Source organism: Pagrus pagrus (genome assembly GCF_965226575.1).
Source record: "Pagrus pagrus genome assembly, chromosome: 5".
Taxonomy (NCBI): Eukaryota; Metazoa; Chordata; class Actinopteri; order Spariformes; family Sparidae; genus Pagrus; species Pagrus pagrus.
The window spans coordinates 28577805-28602236 of NC_140189.1; the positions used below are offsets into that span (position 1 = coordinate 28577805).

Below are 24432 nucleotides of genomic sequence, written 5' to 3' on the forward strand. Positions count from 1 at the left end.
AGGTTGCTTGTTTAAATCAACTATACAGGACACGTCTTTGCTTTACGTATTGTGTTTAATTTATACTACTTGTGAATAAAGAAATATATAGATTACGCTGTTGTACACGCTGCATAGCCTTACTTTATAATGCTAGTTCTAACTGAGGACTCTTCTTGTGAAATCTCACATTTTTACCACTCTGAACAGGAAGTGAGATGAAAATATTTCTGATCTCTTTCTGTTATTGATCGACTCGGGTATTATGCGAAGTTAAAAGTTTAACGATTACTAAAAATGCGTTTGTAGAGATAAATATGTTTGTTTGATTAAAAAACATTTTTTTTAACCAAAACTCGATTATTGGCTAGTCTCGCGATGCAGAGGCGGGAATAAGTGGTACCTTCCTGTTTATCGGAAATTAACAATTTAGAGTCGTTAAATTTCATATGACAACATCACCATTCACCAACAATTAAAATGCAATACACACACCTATCATACCAGAATAATTTGATTTAACAGATCTACACTGAAAGTTGGTTTTCTGAACACGAGTAGTCTGCAAGCGTGGTTCCCCTTACCTGTGCCGTGTCGAGGGTGCTGGGATGGTGGAAGCACAATTTCCGAGGAGAACCTGAATGTAGCAAGCATCTACTCGATCAGCAGCATTCGTGTTTTCGTCTCGGTCGTCGCTGTTTGCTTCGTGTAGCTGACAACAGAGTGGCGTCAGCATACACATACTTTCCGTTTTGTGTGTTGTTTTTATACTTTAAGCACATTTATGCCGCTGCGCCGTCCAAATAACATAAACGAAGATGACGTCTAAAATCAAAGGTACGTTTAAAAGCCCCTTGCCATTAGTGTAGCCTAACCGCTAAGCTAACGATAGCTAGCTGTTTTGTAAACATGCCGCCGCCTCTTCTCAGGCAGTTTGTGTTTGAGTGAATGAGTTGCGATTAAAAACAACACAACGGAACAAAATTAGCAGAATTTGGTTGTTTCCAGATGTGAACAACTGTTCAGAATTGAAAGTTTGTAGCTGTTTCAACCAGGATTGTCTGTAGCATCATTCGCAGTTAGCTGCAACCCTGCTACATTAAGGTTAGCTTAACGTTACCGTTACTCAAACTGTAACAGAGTAAACCTATTCGGATATATTTAGGCAAAACGAAGAAGTTATTCGTATCAATATGTGTCAAAGCAAACGTTGGTTAACTAGAGGTAAAGTCTTTTGTTGAACTAATCGTAAAAGTAATAATTTTGAGAGAAGTAGTGATCGTGTTGGATGATTTACGTGTAGTGATACTGGCTGAGAAGAGGTATGAGTTTGGTTACTTTATTATTTACCACCAGGAATCCAGAGTCAACACTCCAATATCATAATTCAACAATATTAGATATAAAATGAGCAATAGAGCAAAAATGTATGTATACCAAGAAGATATAACGTGTACTTGCTGTTTATCAAGAACAAAACATATGCAATAGCATAGCAAGATGCAGGTAGAAAGCAACTAAAACAAGTGAACATGTGAAAGAAGGTTATTAATGGGCTTACTTAAGAGACGACAGTTACAAATATGATGAGGATTCAAAGACATTAAAGTGGATTGTGAGTGAATTTACTCCAGAATGCTCTTCAGGGAAGTTGCTTTTCTTAGCAGCAGGTGCTTGGTGCACTTTGATTTTAGTGTAGAGACTAGTCTGAGGGAAGTGCTGTAAAAGCTAATAAATATGAGTTGAAAACAGGAGATCATTTGAGCATTCACATACCGGAACACTTTTGTTGATTAAAAATGAGCAAAAAGAGTTCCCTCCTTGATACTGAAACCAGATGGTGTTTATTGATATGTACAGCTGCATCACTGTGTGTTTCTAGCATCTTGTTCACATGATAGTTTTGTGAATGAATAGCAACCAACACGACAGTTATTCTACAGGATCAAATCACTTTTATTTATATAGCCCAAAATCGCAATCACATTGCCTCAGTGGGCTTTACAATCTGCTCAGTGAATGACATCCTCTGTCCTTAGACCCTCAATGCGAGTTAGGAAGAGCTTACCATATTAAAAAATAAAGATAAGAAGAAACCTCAGGAAGAAACACAGAGGAAGGATCAGATGGACAGACATGCAATAGATGTGACATGTACAGAACAGAACAAAAAAATCACAGTTTACAAATTTCATTGACTGAATATCTGATACAAGTTTTGATAACGTTTTGTGCATGGTGATCTGTTTTGATCCTAGTCGGGAAGGCCGGCTCCAAGAATAAGGAAGATGCTCCTTATGAGTTGGAGAGCCAGTTTGTCCTCAGGCTGCCTTCGGTGAGACTGTTACACATGCCGAAATTCATCATATCTCTAAAAATGTAATGTGACTGTTGAAAATGATTCATCTTTTCTCTCTTTCAGGAGTACGCCTCAACAGTACGAAGGATTGCCCAGTCTAGCAGTATGAACATGAAAGACAGACTCACCATTGAGCTGCACCGTAAGCTTGTTTATCAATAGTCTAAGTGCTTATTTGTGTCTGACTGACTCTGTGACATCACCGTTCAAACACTGATTTAAACACTGTGTAAAACTTAAATAAAACAGAATGCAATAATTTGCTTATCCTTTTAAAGATAAGATAAGATTAGTCCCACAGTAGGGAAATTTGCATTATTACAGCAGCAAAAGGGATAGCAAAAATAGAGCACTTTAGTTTAAACAGTAATAATAAATAAGAGGGGGAAAAAAGCAATTATATAATTTTAAAAAGCAGTTATAAGTAAAATAAACAGTTATTCAAATAAAAAAGAGGAATATAAGTTTTTTTTAAAAGCATTTATGCAAGTAATACAAGTAGTAAGTTAAAAAAAGCAGTAATATAAGTAAACAGTCATGCAAGTTAATAAAAGAGGAATAGATTGAGTCTTAAATTATATATGTCTGAAAAAAAACATGTTTTGCACCTGCACTTGTACTCTGCTTAAGTTAACAGTGACGGCAGTGTCCTAATTGTAGTATTTATCTTTTCTCACACACATCATTTCATTATAAGCAATCATGTTGTTCCTCTTATCTGTAGCTGATGGTCGTCACGGCATAGTGAGAGTAGACCGTGTCCCTTTGGCCTGCAAACTGGTGGATCTGCCATGTATGATCGAGTCTCTGAAAACGGTGGACAAGAAGACGTTTTATAAGACCGCTGATGTCTGCCAGGTAAAACACCACAGTGGCATAAAATCTAGGATGTCATCTTCATTGGATACATTTTTTTATTGTGAACGTTGAGGATGACAATCGTCTAATGTCTTGTCTCTACTTTTCTTGTTCCTGGCAATACTGTAGTACAACCTCAGTCAGCAGAATGCAGTGATTCATTCATTTTTTGCCTCCGTGTATTAGATGCTGGTATGTACACTAGATGGAGACCTTTACCCTCCTTTAGAGGAGCCAACTGGCACCGACCCCAAGAGCAAGAAGAAGGACAAAGACAAGGACAAGAAATTCGTCTGGAACCACGGCAGTAAGGAGACAAATATCTACGCGCAACAGCACTTTGAGCTGTTAGTGCTCAAAACTTCAGCAATTCAGGAAGCACGGTTTGCCCTCCACGGCTTATTAAGCCATTTTGACTTCACTAATCCTGTTGTTTTGGTCTCCAGTCACCTGCCCTCTGAAGAACACTCGCAAGAGAAGATTTCGAAAGACTGCAAAAAAGAAGGTTTTGACATTTTTTCATTTCCCCCCTCAGCTCCCCACCTCCACTTTCCCATCCGTCTCTTTAGCATCCTGTCTGATGATCCATCGCTTTCCTTGGCTCTGCTCCAACAAGACATTTACATTTCATAAAATAGGAGCTGTGGTGAAAGTGAAAACCAAGATTTACATATAAATAAAGCCTTTCAATCTTAGTTTGCCCCAAAGGCAGGCAAAGAAGGCAATTTCACTATTGCTTTGATCAAAGTGAAAGCGAGTGTGCTAGAACACTACACTTCTACTTTGTCTTCGGAATAAATCTTCTTGAAGACGCAGAGCCGAGCCATATTGATTTGGCCCCCTCTGTTTTTAATCGCTAATGTGCTTCCTGGCATGCGTCCAGCTGCTGCCTTTTGTATGTGAGTGCGAGTGTGTGAGAGAGACAAAGAAAGAAAGTGAGAGAGATGAGGCTAACGCTACATGTAACCCAACCTCTTTCTCTCTCTCTCTCTCTTCACAGTACATTGAATCTCCTGATGTGGAAAAGGAGGTGAAGAGATTGCTGAGCACAGACGCCGAGGCTGTCAGCGTCCGTATCCTTTTAGACACCTACAACTGCTGTTCATGGTCATTTTTCAAAGCCTAAAGAGCTAATTAACCAGATGTGTAACCAAGCAAAACAACAAGCAACAGCATGTTAATTAGGATCAGATGGGAAGCTAACCCTGAGCAGTGACTTTAGCTTTCAAGAAGAATCAAATAGTTAGGCCTCTTTTTTTCTTTTTATGACAAACATAACCTCACACCCCTAAAATCCTAATTCAGTTGATCTTACACCCAAGCGGGTGTTCTGACTCCTGCCCGGCTCACCTGACTTGACTTTTGTTGAATGTCTTTGTGAACGAGATGCACTTTGCAAGGAAGCTATTAGCGCTCTAATGAAACTCTAAACTCGCCTGACAGAATAAGAGCACAGCGGAGCCACTTTGAGTGGCTGCTTGCTGTGTGTTAATTGAGATGGACTGTTCATTATCATTGCTTAGTCGGTCACAGTGAAGCTGGATTCTAATTATAGTTGCAGCGTTTGCATGCAGCAGCCGACATACACACGACACACTAATGAATGTTAAAGTTGGGGGGTATGATCTTTCAAGTCTACTTCAAAGACGAGTTTGTGGAATCTTGAGAGTTTTCAAAGTCTTTTAGTGGCGGACTTCAGAGAGTGTAATGACCTTAACCCATGATGTTCAGGGTATGAAATCATAAATGAGGATGAGTCCAAGGAAGCAGATCAACACGGCTCTCTGGCTAACCTGGACTCCTCGCCTGGCACCTCGGGGCACAAGATGGGTCATGGGTCCTCTGGTAAGAGAAACATGTTTTTCATCAGTAAATCATGAGGAATAATGATTTTGGTGGGCTTCATTAGCATGCTGGCACCCCCAGTCTGTTAGAGCAGCAAAAAGGAGTATGTACTGTATTGTTACCTTGACCACATGATAAACACAAAACAATAAAACTCGATTGACATTGCAGATACAGATATTGCTATTTGAAAGTTTTAAAGCAGACAGGACCATCTGTCAGAGAGACATGGGTTACTGACCAAACACTCTGTAACAGTGATAACTGTTGGAATATAAAGCTATTTAACACTCATTTTAGTAAGGAAATAGCAGCTACAGCAGCTATAATAATGATAGATCAATAGATAGATCTTCAGGATTTTACATAATAGCATAAATACATTTTTGAAAGGAAACCCTTAAATCTATTTAGGAACAAGACCAAGATATTCCCTAAGTAGGACATTTTACCCTAGAAAATAAACTTGTCAGTGCTCTCAATTGTCCCTGATGGATTTCAGACAGTTTTAAAGTCATTCAGCCCTTCATTACACCATCTTTGAAAGAGCTCAAATTAGATTGTACAAATTCATATGATTTGTGTATAAAAAACCTTTTAATATTATCTTCTGTCATATTAAGAAAAAAAATGGAATGGTTATTGCTTTAAAATCCCTTTAGCCTGATTTAAAGCTACGTACTGCCATACAAACTGATGTCACGAGCCAGTAGCTCATGAATGTGCCAGTGCAAAACTGATGTGACATGCAAGAAAAACATCAGCCACTGCCATCATGAATTGAGTCATATTTGCAGACAGTCAACGTGGTAAATATCAGCCAACACTGATGTTAAGATGAATAGTATTTCCTGTTACTTATCGGTAGACGCATGTTGATACTGACATACCTGCAATCAGCAGGTCAAACTCTTTGTGAGCAGCTGCTTTGAAAAGGCACTGATAGCTCTTGAGATTGACCTGGCTGCTGTACAGGGATTTCTTTTATACTCTCCTCTCACCAGCAAAGGTTTCCCTCCTAATTTTCAAACATGCACACCACTCTTGTCACTGTTGATAGCCTCTGCCCCAGTGGTTTGAAATGGAAATAGAGCGCACCCAAGCAGAAGTTACTCCTTGGCCCTTAGATAATTTTTGCCTCTAGACTCACAAGAAGACCTACCTAGCACCTAGGTGCACAGTGCAAGTGTGCTGACACTTATAGGTGCCGAGGTGGGCGGTGTGTGTGCATGAGTGGCATGACTAATAATACTCTGAGATGGTGCAGTGTTGTAACAAAGTGATTTCAAGAACAAAAGGACCACTTATCTGCTGCGTGTTGGAGCACACAGTTTGTGTTTGCTGTATGAGATGATATTGTTCACAATATCACGAGTAAGGAAGCTGGGTGTCCACATTTATCCTACCTGGTTAATGTCACACACAGGACCACATCCTTAACATTCTCTCATGTTTTCCACCAGCCTGTACTCTCTCTGACCTAGATGGAACCAAAGCATGTGTTTGCATCTCGCTCCTTTCCATCTTTGTGTCCATGTTAATAACACTAATGTGCGTTTCCGCATGGCCAGCCCAGCGTGACGAGCTGAGGGAGATCTTCAACGACATAAGCAGCTCCAGTGAGGATGAGGAAGACGAAGGGGACCGGCACGAGGACGAGGACCTGAATATCATGGACACAGAGGATGATCTGGTCCGACAGCTCCAAGACAAACTCAACGAGTCCGACTCTGCACAGCATGAAAGTGATAGGAACAACCAGATAGGTAAGGAGTCATTCTTCCACTTTAGGGCTAACATAGTTTGCTAGCTAATGACATTGTCAAAAGTAAATTGTTAAATCAAGCTATTGTTTAAGTCCTTCATCAAGAAATATTCTGAATATTTGCAGGCTTAAAGGTGTCCTGTGGAGTAAACAAACACAATTTCTATTAACATTCAGTTTCTCACCAAAACACATTGTGTTTATCCATAAGGTCTAATAAACACGCTGAGTGCACTTCCTTCCTCATAAAACATCTGCAAACATCAACATCTGCTGTTAAATCCTAAATTCAGGAGCCTCCTGTAAAAACGTTGCTAGTTTGTGGTCACAATCTCCTCAAATGTGAAGATTTCAGATGTCACCTCGGACATGGGATCAGCATTTTCCACTATTTTCTAACATTTAAACACCAAATAACGACTAAATGGGAAAAGAAAAGTGACAAACTAGTTGTTAAAAAATGTAATTGTTAGTTGCAGCCCTACTGACACAGTGTAGTATTTGAATACATCACTTAACAAATTGTTTCCAGTTTAGAAGAAGTAAGAAGAAAGTGTCTGAATTTAGTGAATGAAATACACATAGAAGCTTTTTAATATATGATCTATAGACGCATGTCCCTATGGTGTACATCTGTTCTTAAATTGAGCATAAGCTATTCTGGAAAGTGTGTATATCTACATGCTTCGTGCTGTGCTTGCAACTTGCATCAGCACCTCTGTGTGAATGCTGATTCTTTCAGCCGACTCACCCGGCACAACCCCAGTCTTTCATTTTTTAAGTCGTAGCCGTAGACCACGGCATGCTGATTTCAAAACCAACTTGTCGACCTGACACAGTCGGACATAAATTTAAATCAAACCCCCTCAGATACTTACAAAGCAGAGGTCAAAAATAACCTCAGCCAGGTGTCTGGACTTCTAATCAGAGCTGAGTTTTCTAGGTCAGACATCACACACACACTACCTCAAATGAGTAGCCCTACTTACACTTAAACACGCGTGCCGTGTCCTCGCCCACGGAGATGCACCACGCTGACAGCTCTCGGCTAACCAGCCTGACAGGTGTTGTGGCTCAGCGTTTGGCTCAGACAGCTGTCCAGTCTGACAGCTCAATGCCTCCTTATCTACATACACGGAGCTGTCAGTCAGCAGCACTACCGGTCAGCTCCACTGTAACAGCAGCAGAGCTACTGCAGATGTGTTGGAGTCTGACAGTGCTGTAGAGTTGTAATAAATGGGTCTGCAGGGACTCCTCCTTGCTTGATAGTGCATATTAGATGGGCTGTATCAGGCTATTGAGAGTCAGTTGGAGGGGAATAGGGGGTGGATACAATTAGTTTGGAAGATAGTTGATGGTGATGGAGCCACAGGTTGTTGCAAGATGCTATCACTTTGGCTGGATTTAATGAGAACCCTCTGTGGAGCCCAGAGCAGTCTGATTTAGTTCCGTCTTTTAGTGCTTCGGCCTGCTGGCTCACGTCCTTCTAAATGGATTTGTTGTTCCCATTAACTGCAATTTGTCAAACTGAAATGGAGGCATCCTTGTGTTTCAGCAAGCTAAGGTGCATATCTTGCCCTCATGGCTTTGCGAGTCACATCATCATCTCTCCACAGGTTTTTTTTCTCCCTGTTCGCTCTTAACTGCACAACAAAGCAGAAGCGTAAATGATGTTTGTGTTTTTTATGGCGGTCGTAACATCTGAACCTTCTGCTGTTCCCTGCAGTTATGGAATATCAGGTGCAGATCAACAACGTCAAGGCCAAGCTCCAGGAAACCCGCGCCAGAAAGAAACAGCAGGAGGAGCTCATCATGAAAGTGGAAAACCAGGCCCTCAAAGTAAACACTTAACACGCATCCACTCACACACACAGAAACTAGGTCTGCATGTACAGAAACGTAAACAAGAACATGCAGATGAGCTCTGAGGCAGAAGTCTTCAAGCAGCATAAGTTTCTCTCAGCAGTGATGATGAAGACAGCTGATTACACGCAGTATTACATTTCTCCCATCAGCCCTTTGCTATTAACACATTGCTATGCAGGAAAAATGGCATGCAAACTCATTGTTCTTCGGAGCACTCTTTAGTGGAGCATACAATGAGCGAAACATGAGCAGACATGGCCCTTTTTTACGTTGCCATTTAGAGCTCTCATTGCCCTGTGTTTTGGGAGCGTCAAAGCCCCATCTCCAGTCGTTATTATCACAGTCGCAGGGAAAAGGTCAGCTGTCTCTGACTGGCATTCCAAGTGGCCTTTCTGTCAGGGAGGAGATAGTGACATGAGCAGCGCCCAGGCAGGCACACATTTAAAGCCATCACAATTTAATGAGGCTCAGCGTGTCGACTCGAACAAATCTTGTTTGTCTCTCTCCTCTCACAGAACCGCTTCCAAGCTTTGTTGGACGAGATTATTCAGCAGGAGGAGCGGGAGATGGAGCAGGTAAGCACACTTTACGTAAAAGCCGTGGATCAGTGCTTGCTGGGAGATTTCGGCAGCTTTCAGCACTTTGCATGAATTTATCTTGTAAGAATGTCAAATACCCTGTTAGCCGACGGCGTTGTACTTTTAAAATCAAATATTTTTTTATGCCTTTTAGTAAAGTTCAAATTCAATCATGTGAAATTTAATTTGTCAGCAGCTAACAGCAGAGTCCTTTTTGCAACTATGGCATTGAGGCCACCCACTGTCTTGGGTAGTTGTTTGTATTGACAAATGAAGGCAACAAATTAATGTGATAAGACATGTTAATCATCATCCACTTACCCTCCAATTACACCCCGGGGCGTTCGGGGCATCAATCACGGCTTCTATTTTCTGCTTCAACAGCTGGCCTCCCTGCAGGAGCAGCTGGACTCTCTGATAGAGAAGTGACCACCAGGGGGCAGCCTCATGTCGTCTTCAGCCACACATAAACACAGGAGAGGAGGAAGAGGAGAAGGAGGAGAAGAGCCTTCATCCGAGGAGGAGGGAGCCTTTATTAGCTGACTTGCTGTGTCATTCCTTTGGGTTTATCATTTTCATATATTACACATGCAGCATACTGATGTCTGTCTTAAAAGGCAATGTTTTTTACTAAGTTGACAAATTTGTTTTTCTTCACCATATGATCAAAGTATTTGGTTGGCTTCAACAGTGAAAAAGCTAAGTAAGCTAAATGTACACAGCCAATTTTTACCTAAGGCCACCCTCTTTGTATTTAATTACCTGTATGAAGAATAAATTACAGTGATACACAAGTGTCAAAAAATGGAAACTGTCATTTTTATTGTGTTTTGGCAGAGATTTATATCAGTGGGCTGTTTGATGTCGGTGGATGAACCTTCCTCAGATTGTTACAGAAACAATGAAACCGAAGTTAGAGAGTCTTTATCTTCTGTAATAAGAGATTCGAGGCTGCAAAGGACTTTTGACCTCCACACACCTCCCTGACCTGTGTTGTTTGGATCAGGAGGAGGGCAAGGCTTCACTGAGAGTTTTCCACCTCGGCCACATTTTTCGATTCTCACAACTTCAACAGCTAAAACCCAAAACAAGCTACTCATATTAACGGTTTTATATAATGGACAGTGAGCAAGTTGACTCCCAAATCACATTTAATTGATTAAATTATGTAACGATGAGTTATCAGTTTGACAGAAAGAATAAAGAGAATTTTGATTTAAAATTATTTTTAAAAAATGGCAAGCGACAAAAGATAATGAATATTTAATACAGGATTAAAACTTGTATGAAATGTATTTTGTTATTTCACTGTGTCTTCAAACTAGGTTGCAATCTAGCTGACTGTGGCACCGACTTGCATCTTTGTTACTGCTCACTAGTGTATTCAGTGGAGCCTCCACTCAGCTTATTTGATTTAAACCGCCAGGTTCATTTGCAGCGTTAACAACTCATCAGAATCTGGATTTTATTTTTGTTTGTCACCCACTCAAGTCCTTCCTGCTCAAATAAGAGCTGAGATAAGTAGTCAATTAATTGAAGTTTTGATTAACAGAAGATGAATCTGCAACTATTTTGATAAAATCTTTTTTCAAGGATAAATGTGAACAATTTCTTGTGTTTCAGATGTGAGAATTTGCTGCCAGGAAATTACTTTTGATACTTCAAAGGAGACATATGCTCATTTTTAGGTTCATAATTTTATTTTGGGTCACTACCAGATAAGGTTTAAATGCTTTAATGCTCAGAAATCGCATCAGTTTTCTCATTCTGTCCAGCACTGTATTCTCCCTCTGTCTGAAACACTGTTTTACCTCAGTACAGCTCACTGTGTCTCCGGTCAGCTCTGTCATGTTTTTAGCTTCCAGTTAGCTTCACTTCTGCTGTGAATATCAGCATAAATTATGCAAATGTGTGACATGGTGACACAGTGTGATGTCAGGAAGTCACAGAATTAAAGGCCGGACTACTGACGAGGCGTTTCAGGAGCAGTGTTTATGCAAAGTTATATTTTAACATGATATCTTTACTTTTACAGGATGACTTTTGGGGACACCACTGAATATTAATCAAGAAAAAAAATCATTACTTGTGGTCAAATCTAAGAAGTCGCTGTTTGAGGGCCAGTTGTTGTTCACTGTCTCGTGTGATGTAAAGGCCTCTCATCATGACCGGACAGCCGTGTCACTATCCAATCATCACGTCATCAGATTACCGTCCTTCCAGAATGATCTTAGCTTGTTCGAGAGCGATCTAGGCTTTTCTTGCACACATGATCCCGGGCCCCTGGCGGTCATCTCTGCCTCTCCCGCTACTTTCTGCAGGGATTGCCCCACCAATCGCAGGGGTAGGCAAGAGATTAGCTCCTCAGATTAAAGTGTCCACCTGCCTAATCCTGCCATCTGTCAGAGAGCAGCTAACCAGGCAAGACTCTCTCCACTAGGCTAATTAAAAAACCAGAAGAACACAGACCTAGAGAGGAAAAAGAGATCTCTGAAACACACACAGTTTTCTGTCAAGGCAGAGAGACAATGGAGGAGACGTACCTTCTGAACCACCCAGAAATCAAGAAGAAGATTCTGGCTGGAGGCTCAGGACCGCTGCCACACTTTCCACCTGGGGCAAAGGTAACGGGTCACAGTTAACCCGACCAACTCACCATGATTGGAAATGATCACCACTGTGATGTAATTAATGTTCCACTGGAAAATGTCTATTTTAAGCTCTGGTGCATTGCCCACTTCAATTAGATTCTGCTGCATTATTCATGAAGTGAGGAAATGTTTTCTGTCTCTGGCACTTAACACACAGAGCAAACATTTGGTCAACCAAATTGCAACATGTCTTTTGGCACCGTATCTGTGTGTCTGTTCATTCGCTGAGCCGCTGGTCGCCGACTTTTTTTCCCTTCCAAGTCATGTCCAGCCATATGGCACCGAGCCTGGACACCATAACAAACATTTTCCATGACAATGCCAGCATGAATTTCCATTTACCTGTGCGCGTGTAGTGTGTACATTGGGTGTGTGTGTGTTCCCTCCCAGGTGAGGTGATCTCCAGTTGCTCTCACAGTTATCAGACCATTGTACACAATCTGTCAAGTTATAAATAGAAGGTTACAAGGGGACAGCGTAACTGTACAGTCACAGTGACGGTACAGTCTTTCATATGCACACAAACAGATTGAACACATATTGAATACCAGCGTGTTTGTGTTGGTCGTCAGAAATGACTCAAATGTTTGACAGCACACATAAACAATCACGAAATTGTCAACAGTTACACATTGTCAAAGCTGACAAATAGATGACTATCATATTTATTCATTTCTCTATGCCAGACATACAGAGCATGGTCAAAGAGAGGAGAAGAAAACATACACACACTGTATGCACACGTATACACATGCACAGGGTTGGTTAGAAACAAATACATGCGATCAGGATTATTATCACCAAAAATTAGCACCTATAACCAGATTACATTTGAACGAATGTGTAATGAGATCCACGTTACATTGTCATGGATTACTTGATAACACTTTCGATTAAGTCTTTAAAATATGGGAAAACATTTTTTAAACAGCATTCCAGATGTTATACAATACACACAGTAATAGGCTTGGGCCATATCTAATATCTTATATCGCGATATTGTCCCACCCAAATATCGCGATACATGATATAACTGACTTGGCGAGTCCAGCCGAACAATTTTTTTAGTAATGCCCTGTTTAGTTCACACCTGTGTACGGCAAAGATGACATGCGGCCTGATTCAAATCCCTTGGCTCGCCATTTTTAGCGCTTTAAATCCGAAATATTGCTAAATTGGGACGCTGGCATTCTACCTAGAAACTTCTGTGTCTTATCAGGCCAATTAACCAATTAACCTGAAGTAACTTCCCGAATATCGATGTGCGTTGTCTCTGCTGCCATGACAGCTCTGCGTGTATTTCGTTTTCAAGATAAAAGCCTGAAGATGCTATAACAGCAGTTTGATATCAGATATTTAAAAAGAAATATTGCATATAACAGCAAATATCGCAATATCGTCCAGGCCTACACAGTACACCTGTAGCTCCTGCCAGTACTGTGTTTATAAAGGTAATTCAAAAGTATACAGATTTTTTTTGTAATCCATTGAATAACATTACGCATAACAAAAATTGCCACCAATCTGTCTTCAGTAACCGACACTACATGTCAAAGTAATCTGACCCAACCCTGTACATGCATACATCCATAAAAAGATCGAAGGCAGGAATTCCTCACTGACTGTTTTTTAAAAAATGAGAGGATTGTATATTTAAGTTATCTGCACACTAAATAAACAAGTACTGTGTTTTGGAAAAAAAATAAAAATAAATGTCTTAGCCAGTAAATAAAAGTGCTTTTAAATTCTCTCAGAGGGGAAATTCATAAGGTCTTTGAAAAGATGTGAGGATCTCTCATGTACTTTAAAAACAATCCCACAGATTATTCTACAAAACTAGATCTCTATTTGTTTTAAAGTATAAAGGCTGAACAAACTGTGCACCATGAATACATTTTTAGGCCACATTTCATAATAGCCATCATTAATAAATGGTAAAATATATAGCTAATTAATACTTTAATAGCTATTTCATTGTTAACCAACAATGAAATGCTTTAAAAAACATGTATCAAGCAATTGTTTATTATAAAGTTGCAACTGATGTTTTAATAAATGGTTTATAAAGCATTTCATTTTAGTGATCGTAGCGGTGGTTATTACTAGACTAATGGTTTCATGGATTACTCTCCACCCTCTGACTCTTCCTGGCCCCAGCTGGTTTTCCATTTCCAGACGCTGCTGGACGACTTCGAGCGAACGGTCATCGATGACAGTCGACTGGCCGGCAGACCAGCTGAGATCTTCGTCGGAAAGATGTTCAAGATGGAGGTCTGGGAGACCCTGCTGATGTCCATGAGGATTGGAGAGGTGGCTGAGTTCTGGTGCGACGCCACTGTAAGTTGATTTACGGACTTAACGCACGCACACATTCCCCGAGACATTAGACCCAAGAAACTAGTCCTAATTGGTGTTCATGAGCAAAGAAGAGGAGCCTTTGCTCCTTATTAGTATGCACATGAATCAACCCTCTGAAGCCTCCTACATGCTCTGTATTACAAACACAAACCGAGCAGTGCTTTTTGTGCAAATTGTTGTGTTTTTCTTCTGGAGAAAAAAAAAAATGTAATTTGCAAGTAAAATTGCAGCCATTACTTATGTGTTCCTGGTAGGCCTGATTGTCACAGGCAGGCAGTACCAGGGGGTTAGCATGATTAAGTGCTTCTTTGTCTTGTTGTTTATGTTTTTGTTGATGAGTTTATTTTGCAGCACACAGGCCTGTACCCTATCGTGTCCAAGGGAATGAGGCTGATCGCTCAAGGGAAAGACCCCCTGGAGGGCCAGAGACACATGTGTGGCATGGGGAACATGTTCCACTATCACTCCACCGGTTTCCCAGAGCTGGATGAGCTAATGAGAACACCTCAACCGCTTATATTTATCATGGAGCTGCTGCAGGTGAGCACCAGTGGCAAAGCACTGTACGTCATCCCGAGTAGGAGAAGAAGAAAGCACAGAAGAACAATCAGCTGTCTTTGCTCAATAACCGGCTTTTCTCGGGTTTTAGCGTCTGTAGGCTGACAGTAAAAAAGACACATTTACCTTTTCATGCAACCCTCTTCTGGAAGGGAGACACTCCTACACATTATTTTCTAAAATCCACTGACAGGAGTGACAAAAGTGAAGTCCCACTCTGTCTGAGACATTCAGCTTTGAAATAACATAGTATCCAGAACAAGCTTGAAACTCACCAGGGGGTCCGGCAGCTGTAGCAGTGAATTAACATCTTTCCTGTGGCAGATAGGTTCACATACTTCTCTTTGCACAGGCTGACATCTCAGAAGTACTCCTGTCATTTTCTTAGTTTCTTCAGTTCAGCAATACTACAATGTAAAAATACTCTGTTGTAAGCGAAAGTGCTGCAAATAAACTACTCAAATGCACAAAACTATCACCTGAGAAATTTATTAAAAGTATCCAAAAGTTCTCATTTTGAAATGCCCTCTCCGTTTGTCCTTATATGCACAAGATAATATTTTGTGCGCACAAGCTATTCCCCTCTAGCACAATCGACGTATATCTGCTTTATGAACTGCACGTACGTCCAGTTATTACAGTACTTTTTCATCCATATCTTGTTTGTTTTTCACAGTTCCCTTTGTGTATTGTGTTCAAAGTTTTTTAAGCTTTTTTGATCATTTAGATAATCACTAGGTGTCTTTAACTTGCGAGGTTAGCCTGTCGGCTAGCCTCGCTGGCTTTCTACGAAGCTCTGCATCTACACATAATAGTAGAACCAGCCCTTCTCTCTGATTCTTGATTTAAATCCCCTCTCCATCACTGAGGTCGGAGCTTTACTGTTGCTTTCACAAGATGGTGTGAACGGTCACTTTCATTTTTGGCAGCTCTGCAAAGCACAGAGTCTAAAAAAGAGCGCTAATGTTAGCGTGTGGCTGGCTAATGTCGCTAACAGTTATCTAGCCTATCGATCTCAAGGATCAAAAATGTTAAAAACGCTATATACAAAAACCTGGTTGAAAAAATGGTAAACTGTTAATGTATACAAAGCTAACTGTGAAAAATGAAGTATTTTAACTAAGTAACGGATAAAAAGCACTGAGGTAACTGTGAACGTATACTGTAGAGTCGGCACGAGGAGCAAAAAAGTGGAGAATTATCTTGCAGGACATGTTAAAACTTTGTCCTTGATATTCACGACCATTGTGTAAATCTCAGCAGAGGTTTGCATAACTTCAACCTGAGCAGCTGTAACCAGGCACATAACTGAGAGCTACCTTGGGTTTATGCAGGCCTTTAATCTGTAATTACGCATCATATTTCACGTCAGGTGTTTTTCATGTTAAAATAAATGCTGTCAAATAAATGTAGTGGAATAAAAAGTGTGAATTTCCCTCAGTACTCCACCACTGCAGCCATTTGTACCTATCCAGCCGTTAACGTGTGCTTCCATCGCTGGGTTTCTCTTCTCCGTTTGATGTTTTCGTTCTGTTGTGCTCTCCTCCCGCCCTCGCTGCTTCCAGGTGGGAGACCCCATGTCGTACCACAGAGAGTCGTGGATGATGGAAAAGGATGAGAAGCTGCACACGGTGCCAAGTCTCCACATGCAGGGCAACGCGTTGGTCAAGCAGAGACGATTCAGAGAGGCTGCCAGCAAGTACAAAGAGGCTGTCCTGCTGCTGAAAACAGTCCAGTCCAAAGTGAGTGAATGATTAGAGCAGAGAGATGAGATGGAGGGGGGGAGGGCGGGATGATGTGCAAGCTTGTGAATTTTGAGGTCTTCTCAGGATTTTAGGTTTTTGGGACATGTAGCAGCAGCTCCTTCGCAGCGGGATATTCCTGTTTTTCTTTTTTTACCCTGATAACAAGCAGTAGGGTGGGTGGATGGACGTCTAAGGATGGAGGAAGAACAAGTTTTGTATGAGATGTTCTGATAAGAGGGTGTAAATGAGTGATTTATGGCTGCACGATACTGGAGGCTTTCTGATAGCCTGAGTGCAAGCTGCTAATAACGCTCTGTTGAGCTGATGCTCCATTGTCCCATGCCATGTTACGTTTAAACGAGAATGAAAACATTTAAACCAACAGAATGCACATAAATTGTTAAAATATGTGTAGGTGATGCCAAGCAACACAGCAGCATTCATCATGTTCTTGTTCTTCCATCTGTCCGTGTGCGTGTAGGAGATGCCGGGTGATATAGACTACATTAATTTAGGCCGGATGATCGTCCCCCTGGAGTTGAACTACTGCCAGTGTATGCTGGAGCTGGAGGAGTATTATGAAGTTATAGAGCACACTGACGAACTGCTGGAGAAACATAAAGGTACATTTGCCTAGTTGGACTATTTAATCCTTATTTTTGGCACTGAAATACATATTTAATATAGTTGATGGAGCAATGTCACCTAGCTTTATGGCACACAATTGCATATTTTTTTATAAATGTGTAAGCTTTCTTTCTTTACCAGCTAGCCTGGCTTCCCTCTGCTTCCAGTCCTAATGCTAAACTAAGCTAACCATCCCGAGGCTTTAGCATCATATTTGACAGACATGACATTGGTGACAATTTTCCTATCTAGCTCTAAACAATAATGCAATTAAGAGTACCTCCAAAAATGTCAAACTATTCTTTGTGACCAAGTACACAAAAGTATGCTCAGTGAGGTGTAAAATGAGGGTTTGCAGCCTACAGAGTTACTCCCACCCGAGGATATGAAGCCTGTGACAAACAGTAATTTCAGGACGTTGTAAAACACTGACAGGTCAGGGTTGGATGCCTCTGCTGGCTTTATGGCAGTGGTCGTTGCATGTTGCAGCTGTGTATTAACTGAGAGTGTGTAGGAGGGCTGAGGCTGACATTACCCAGAGTTTTACAGTTGGAGCAGCCCTGGGAATTGTACTGTCATATCCATGGCTACTCATATAATCCTGGAGGAGCTCAAACGCTGGCACACCCTGCACTTCAGAGCCTTATGGATTATGCCACCGAGGCAGTCTTTATTTTACTCTCGGTCCCTCAGCCTGGATTTCAGTTTCATATTTGTTTTGGCAGGAGGAGGGAGGGTGCACGGTTGTGATTGTGCGTGCCTGTGAGATGTGCGTGCTCGAGTCTGTGTGGCAGGAGGAGGAAGGTTGTACATGTCCTTGTGAGTGAGCATGAGACTGAAACGGTATCCTGAAAATGATGGGCAGGGGTTTCTGGGCGCCTCCACTAGCCCATTTCAGGCTTTAGCCATGAAGCTGGAGCCCTCTCCACAAGGCTTACAAGATTGATCCACCACACACACACCAGCATCCCTCCACCATACCTTTTTTGTTATTTTCCCTCTTTTCAGTTTAGTTTCCAATCCTTTTCTAGCTGTAGTCTCAGTTTCAATACCCCTATTTTCACACTCTTCTCTCCCTTTCTTCTTCACTCTACTTGCAATCTTCTCCCTGGTGTTGTTCCTCCTGTCATCAGTATCATGTTGTCTGTTTCAGTTCAAGTCAGCCACTCTACTCTCCTGTTTCATCCCTTCAACCCAGTTGCTCCTCAGAAAAGCACCCAGTGCTGGCTCACTGCAGTGCATCTTCTTTTGCCAGAGGCAACAAAGAAATCTCTTATGTTTACTGAATGAGGATTTAGCATAGATGAAAATTAAAACGCAGAGGATCAGAGAAACTCATCGTCACCAGTCATCAGTGGGCATCTATAACAGCGTTTCCACCGCATGGTACTTGCACAGTACTCAACTTAGCTTGACCCTACTTACTCTTTTTTTGTTTTTTTAATCATAGATAGTACCTGGTACCTGGTGTCACCTCTGTTGAGGTTATAAGTGAGCCGATACTAAAAGGTGGTATGAAATCAGAGGTCAGAGAAATCGTCACTTGCATGACACAGGATGCTTTTCTCCTGGGGTGGTGATGGTGCCTCTGATTGGCATACCCTGACATATTTACCATAACCCATAACTAGTTTCACTCCTGGTGCCTAAACCTAACCAAGTACTAGCATCTCAGAAGCAGAGTCATGACTTTGCTACCCTGGTAAAACACTTTTGCCCAGGGGACATCATACACACCCTGCACAGCAGAGCTACTGTCAATAGAAACCGCATTTTTTTATTGAGTTGACCCCGATTTAAAAAAATGGCATCCTGCCTCACCGCGCTGTGGTAATTTGACAAAGTGCAGACGTGTGTGACAGTGACTCCAAGCGGAGCAGAGAACAAGGCAAGTGGTGAAGTTGTCATTTTAGCAGTAAATGTATAGTGTAGGTTACAGTCTGTCAGCCAATAAAGGCTGCAGCTTCTCAACAGTACAACAAAGCTCCTGTGTGTTGTTTCCCAGCTGCTGGACATGCGAACGGAGCGTGGATTCAATATGACAATCAACCAAGAATCCCACCTACGCTGTTGTATACTAGGCTATCTGCAGGGGGAAGCAGAAGAGAAAAAAGCGTCTGGTACCAAAAGCAGGTCGAGTCGAGCTGAGCCGTATCATGCAGTGGAAATCAGGCTTAATTTAGCACATGAGCCCCTTTACAGTGTGTATGTGTGAGTATGTGTGTGTTGCATGTCAACAAGTATTTTAAGTTTAAGGTCAACATTTTGGAAACACGCAAGACTAATACCACTCTAATGTCTGTTCAACATAAAGCTACAAATGAGCAGTGAGTTAGCTAAGCTTAGCATTGGAGTATTGGGCAGGATTATGTATTTGCCCAGCATAGTCCTAAAAAGACATGTTGTCATTTTATACATTTTTTATTTAGACAAAAGACAAAAAAACACCAAACAAGCTAGGCTATAATGTGCTAATTAGTGAGCTGTAGAGGTGAATTCAGTCTAAAGGCAGAGACAGGCTAGCTGTTCCCCCCTTGTTCCCAGTCTTTGTGTGAAGCTAAGTGGTGGTAGCTTCACATTTAACAGAAAGAGAAATAAAAGGACATCACAAATTGTCAAACTTTCACTTAATGACACGAGGCTTTAGCGAGGAATAAAGATGCAGCGTGTGTTGCGCTGAGTTTGCAAAACAAACTGACGGGAAATACACACACTGACACTGCACACCCACACACTCTCCTAAATGCAGACATATCGCCACCGCAGCTTCAGCAGACAGAGCGGGTCTGTTATTGAATTTGTCTTGGTTAGACATTAATACTTCTGTTTTTATTCATGCTTTTTCAAAAGTTATGCTGGTTTGTGTTTTTTGTTCCTCAGACTGCGTGAAGGGCTACTACAAGAGAGCCAAGGCCCACGCCGCTGTGTGGAATGAAAAGGAAGCCAAGAGAGACTTCAACATGGTGGCCCAGCTCGACTTCACTCTGGCCTCTCTCGTCAGTCGAGAGCTGAAGGCCCTGTCAGAGCGCATGAAGGAGAAGTATTGGGAGGAGAAGGAGACATACTGGAACATGCTGGAGACAAAGGAGAATAAAGACGAGGAGGAGGGAGAAGAGGTGGAAGGCAAAGGAAAACAAGAAAAGGAAGAAGACGACGAAGACGGGGAAAGTGTTACCACAGAGTGTAAAGATGACGGCGGGGAAGAAAAAGGTACAGAAGAATCTCCGTCCAAATGTGATGAAGGTCACAAAGAGGAACTGTTACCCGAGGGAACAAGTAACGAAGAGGAAGCCGGCTCTTTTGAGATCAGTCCGGACGCTTCAGATAAAACAGAGGGAAAGGACTGGCAGCAGATGTTACGACTGGTCATGTTGCTGCAGAAGGAAGGAAACTTCCTCATTAAGGAAAAGAGCTTCGAGGATGCTTCTGCAAAGTTCAAGGAGGCCGTAGAGTATGTGGACGTCCTTCAGGATATGGTCAGTGTAACTGGTTGTACGGTGACATTGTGTAAAAGTTATAATGTAGTGTTCCTCTGTTGAATTAAAGGTGCAATATGTAAGATAACAAAAAATAACGAACATTATCAAATTAATCCGAAGAAATAATTGTTTTAAATGTCAAAGACGTCTATGCATTGTGTTGCAGAGATATCCACTGAAGTTAGCATGCTGACCAGCTAGCCCTGGTCTATCCTGTATAGTAGTCTCACAGAATAGCTCAGGCCTCTGGATTTGAGCGCTGACTGATACCCGACCTCCCCGTGTGGGCCCGTCATGTCTTTGTCCGTTTCAAGCACCGCTCTCCGTCAGGATCTGCTACTCGGTGCCCCTCACCCTGGTCCTGAAAACCTACCCCTCCCATCGACCAGTCAGCTAGCAATTCAGAGCTGTATGGCTAATTGAGCTAAGTAGCTAATGGGAGCAACAGGAAGCATTTACTCTGTTGATACGCTGTTCCCCATTTGTCTGGAGTATGAATTCGACAGGTGGCTAATTCTTACATGCTGCACCTTTAAACCTTTTGTGACGACAGTGATTGTCCAGATGGACGTCGAGATTGATGCCGAGCACATTAACAGCCTCCAGTTCGAGCCATTCAGCGAGATGAATCGACTGAACGTGCCAGAAAGAAAAAAAAAAACAATTGCATCTCATAAACTATAATCATCAGTCATTGTCTGCCAGCTGTGTAGGTATGCTGGCAGAGTTAAGAGCAAAGAGCACCAAGAATAACTAACTATCCACAGAGATATCACCGTGACAGCGCTCGCCTGTGCTTCTTCTTCTTTTTCTCGAGCTCCTTCGCTCCTGCCACACCTCGCTGTCTCAACTCCCTCACGCCCTTCCCACACAACAACCTGCCTCTTGTACCCTTTACCTCGCCTCTCCATCGTCTTCATCAATCCTCCAAACCGTTACATCCACACCTCTCCCTTTGTTGTCACGTTGTTTCATTCTTGTTTCATCTGTTCGACATTTCCTTTGCCATCCATCACCATCACCACCGCCTCCTCCCACCCATCCTGTCCTCTCTGTGTACTCTGCAGGTGGATCAAGAGGCCGATGACTGGGAGTCGCTGGAGAAAGTGCGCCTTCCGCTGACTCTCAACCTGAGCCAGTGCTTGCTGGAGCTCAAACAATACCAGCAAGTGGTGCAGCTCAACAGCAAGCTGCTCAAGAAGCATAAAGGTAATATATTTTAGTGTGACGACAGAGCGGCGGAGGAAACAAAAAGACGCCGTTTGATATAGAAATAGGTACAAGAGTATATTTAAACAAGCTCTGTTTTTTTGTTGTTTTTCCTTACGCACCTTTATTTTTTAGTTTAAAAATATCAAGATCTGTTGCTTGTACTCGTAATGCCTGGCCCCCAGCAAACGCCTGCCTTCACACTGCAACAATCCTTGATCTCTCTGTTTACCCGCGAAAGAAGGAACCAAACATTCGCAAAACCGCATTGCTGAGTCTCTCTTTCGTTCCCCTGGCACCCACCCATGGACATCACAGTCAAGAATGAATTCATTGTTTTCTTTTTGTTTCTGCCATGACTGAATTATTTATAGTTGAGGCTGATGTGAAATGGTAGCTGTTATGTTTTCCTTTTCCCTTCATTTACTTCTCTCCAACTTTAGCCTTCTACTTTGCCTGCCTGTCTCACCACAAGTGTTCAGTGCAGTTTTTTAATCCTCCCTCCGGTAGTTTATTTCGCCTTCAACTTTCAGTTTAACTGCTTCCAAGTTTTAGTCCTGTTGACCCCTTGTCTCTTCTCCTGCTGCCTGTCAATATTTCAGTTACTTCTACCCCCTGTCTTTTCTCCGTAGGAAACTTTAAGGCGGTGTACCAGCGGGCGCGAGCACACGCCGCTTTGTGCAACGAAAACGAAGCTCGGAGGGACTTTGATTTGGTGGAGACACTGGACCCGAATTTCAAACCCTTCGCCCGGCAGGAACTGAAAAGGCTGGGTGAGAGCATGCGAACCGTGCACGCCCGCCAGAATAAGACTTACTGGGATACAACGCAAGAGAAGTGGGGGCCTGGTGGGAGCCAGGCAAAGGGTGTAGCAACAAAGAAGAAATTTTCACAGAAAGCCACTGAGGAAAATAAGAAGACAGAAGTTAGTAAGACAGAAGACGAAGCGAGCTCAGAGAAACCCGCCTCTGCTGAGACGGAGGGTGTGGATGACGCAGAAGCAGAGAACAATCCAGATGTGAAAGCAGAGCCGAGTAATGAAGAGCTCGAGAGTGGGAGGGCGAGCGGAGAAGGGTTAGATAATGAAAATATCGAGAGTGTCGTGGTTCAGGAGGACGGGCGGGGTGCGCCAGATAATCGAGCTGCAGATAAAGATAGCGATCTGGCGCCCACCAGCACAGGAGAAGATAATGTAGTGAGCAAGAGATCAGCCAGCGATAAGAGAAGAAAGGTCAAATGCCAATCAAATGCTGCACCAGGCGGCTGCAGGACAGGCAAAGGGAACAAAGCCACCAATGACAAAACAGGAAATGGGGGCACTCAATAAAAATAGACCATCAGGTTTGAATTGTCTTGTGCTAAACCACAAGGACGCAGGGCAAGCTGAGGCCAGAGAGATGAATAGATCAGTAAACTGGGTGAGAACAACAAAATGGAGGGAGTAGACGTGAAGTGGAGCCTCAAGTCTAAACAGAAAATATTGATTCTGCCACATTCAAATCCAAATATAAACACAAGGAGAGGAATTAATATAAACAGCCACAGTTGGCACCATCCTGAGTTAAGTTTCATTATTCAGTTCTCAAAGGGATACTAAAGCAGGAAGGAGAAAAAAAAGCACGGGCGGACAGGGAGTTTGCCAAATACAAAGTTTTTATTTCTGTACACAAAGAGTAGAAAGCAGCCAGTAACCCACTTGTTATTACAGTAAAAAGCCTTTCTTCAGAAAAACTTCTCGCACAGATTAAAAACTCCAGAGAAAAGACAGCAAGAAGTGTTTTGAGTGCTGGACAACAACATAAAAATCAAACTCATTAAACGATAAACATTTGAGATGATTAATGAGGTATATTAATGGTGATTCAAAATAAAGAAAGTGAGAAAAAAAAAACACCCCAGTTCACCAGTAAGGTATGAGTGTTTGTGTTTATATGTGTTAGTGTTGTCAACACCTTGTTTGAGGTTAGGCGATCCGCTGCCCCGTCATGTGAGAGGTGACGTGCACGTGTCCTTAACGCAAGCTTGGGATGCACGATGGAGGACGTGGAGGCAGGAGAGTAATGAACGTGTTGGCTGGCTACATGCACTAACAGGAGTCTGGAGAGCGATAGCAGCATCCTCTGAGGAGGCAGGGCCGGGGGTAGGGGGGTGGCTCTTGCCTCTGTGGAGAGCCTTCGTTCAATCACACATAGAGATCAGGGTATGTTTTTAGTGTGCATGTGGAGTATAGGGAGCTACTGCTAGTATAGAAGTTCGTACATGTATCGAGACCTCAGAGAGATGATCACACAGGTGCCGGATGGCCATCGAAGTCGATTTAGGCGGCGAGTGAAGAGTGAAACACAGGGACAAACCGTGTCTGGCAACGTAACTCTATCATTTAACCACCTGGTGTATTCATTTCAATCGGCCTCGTCTGTGTTGTCTTAAAATACATGCGACAAATGTTGACATGCAGCCCTGTGGGGGAAGCCTGCTCGTCTATTCTTCTACACATTCTGTCACTGTTACATCATTCAGCGCGTACAAGAGTATGTAGATAAGAGGCCGGCGGG

At 42.3% G+C, this 24432-nt stretch overlaps 2 protein-coding genes across 2 annotated transcripts; both read left to right on the forward strand.

Moving 5' to 3' along the window:
• The first annotated feature begins 618 nt into the window (after positions 1-618).
• On the forward strand, positions 619-10061 carry taf7 (TAF7 RNA polymerase II, TATA box binding protein (TBP)-associated factor). The gene is made up of 12 exons (XM_084353575.1): positions 619-816; positions 2238-2314; positions 2402-2480; positions 3063-3196; positions 3383-3503; positions 3643-3701; positions 4197-4269; positions 4928-5041; positions 6613-6807; positions 8533-8645; positions 9188-9247; positions 9635-10061. Exons 1-12 carry the CDS (start codon positions 798-800, stop codon positions 9677-9679), a joined length of 1089 nt encoding a protein of 362 aa, XP_084209701.1. The 5' UTR covers positions 619-797; the 3' UTR covers positions 9680-10061.
• Positions 10062-11695: 1634 nt separating this feature from the next.
• On the forward strand, positions 11696-24375 carry LOC311257325 (uncharacterized protein). The gene is made up of 8 exons (XM_084352896.1): positions 11696-11874; positions 14059-14238; positions 14611-14799; positions 16383-16559; positions 17044-17185; positions 20070-20665; positions 21736-21877; positions 22510-24375. Exons 1-8 carry the CDS (start codon positions 11779-11781, stop codon positions 23202-23204), a joined length of 2217 nt encoding a protein of 738 aa, XP_084209022.1. The 5' UTR covers positions 11696-11778; the 3' UTR covers positions 23205-24375.
• The last annotated feature ends 57 nt before the right edge of the window (positions 24376-24432 follow it).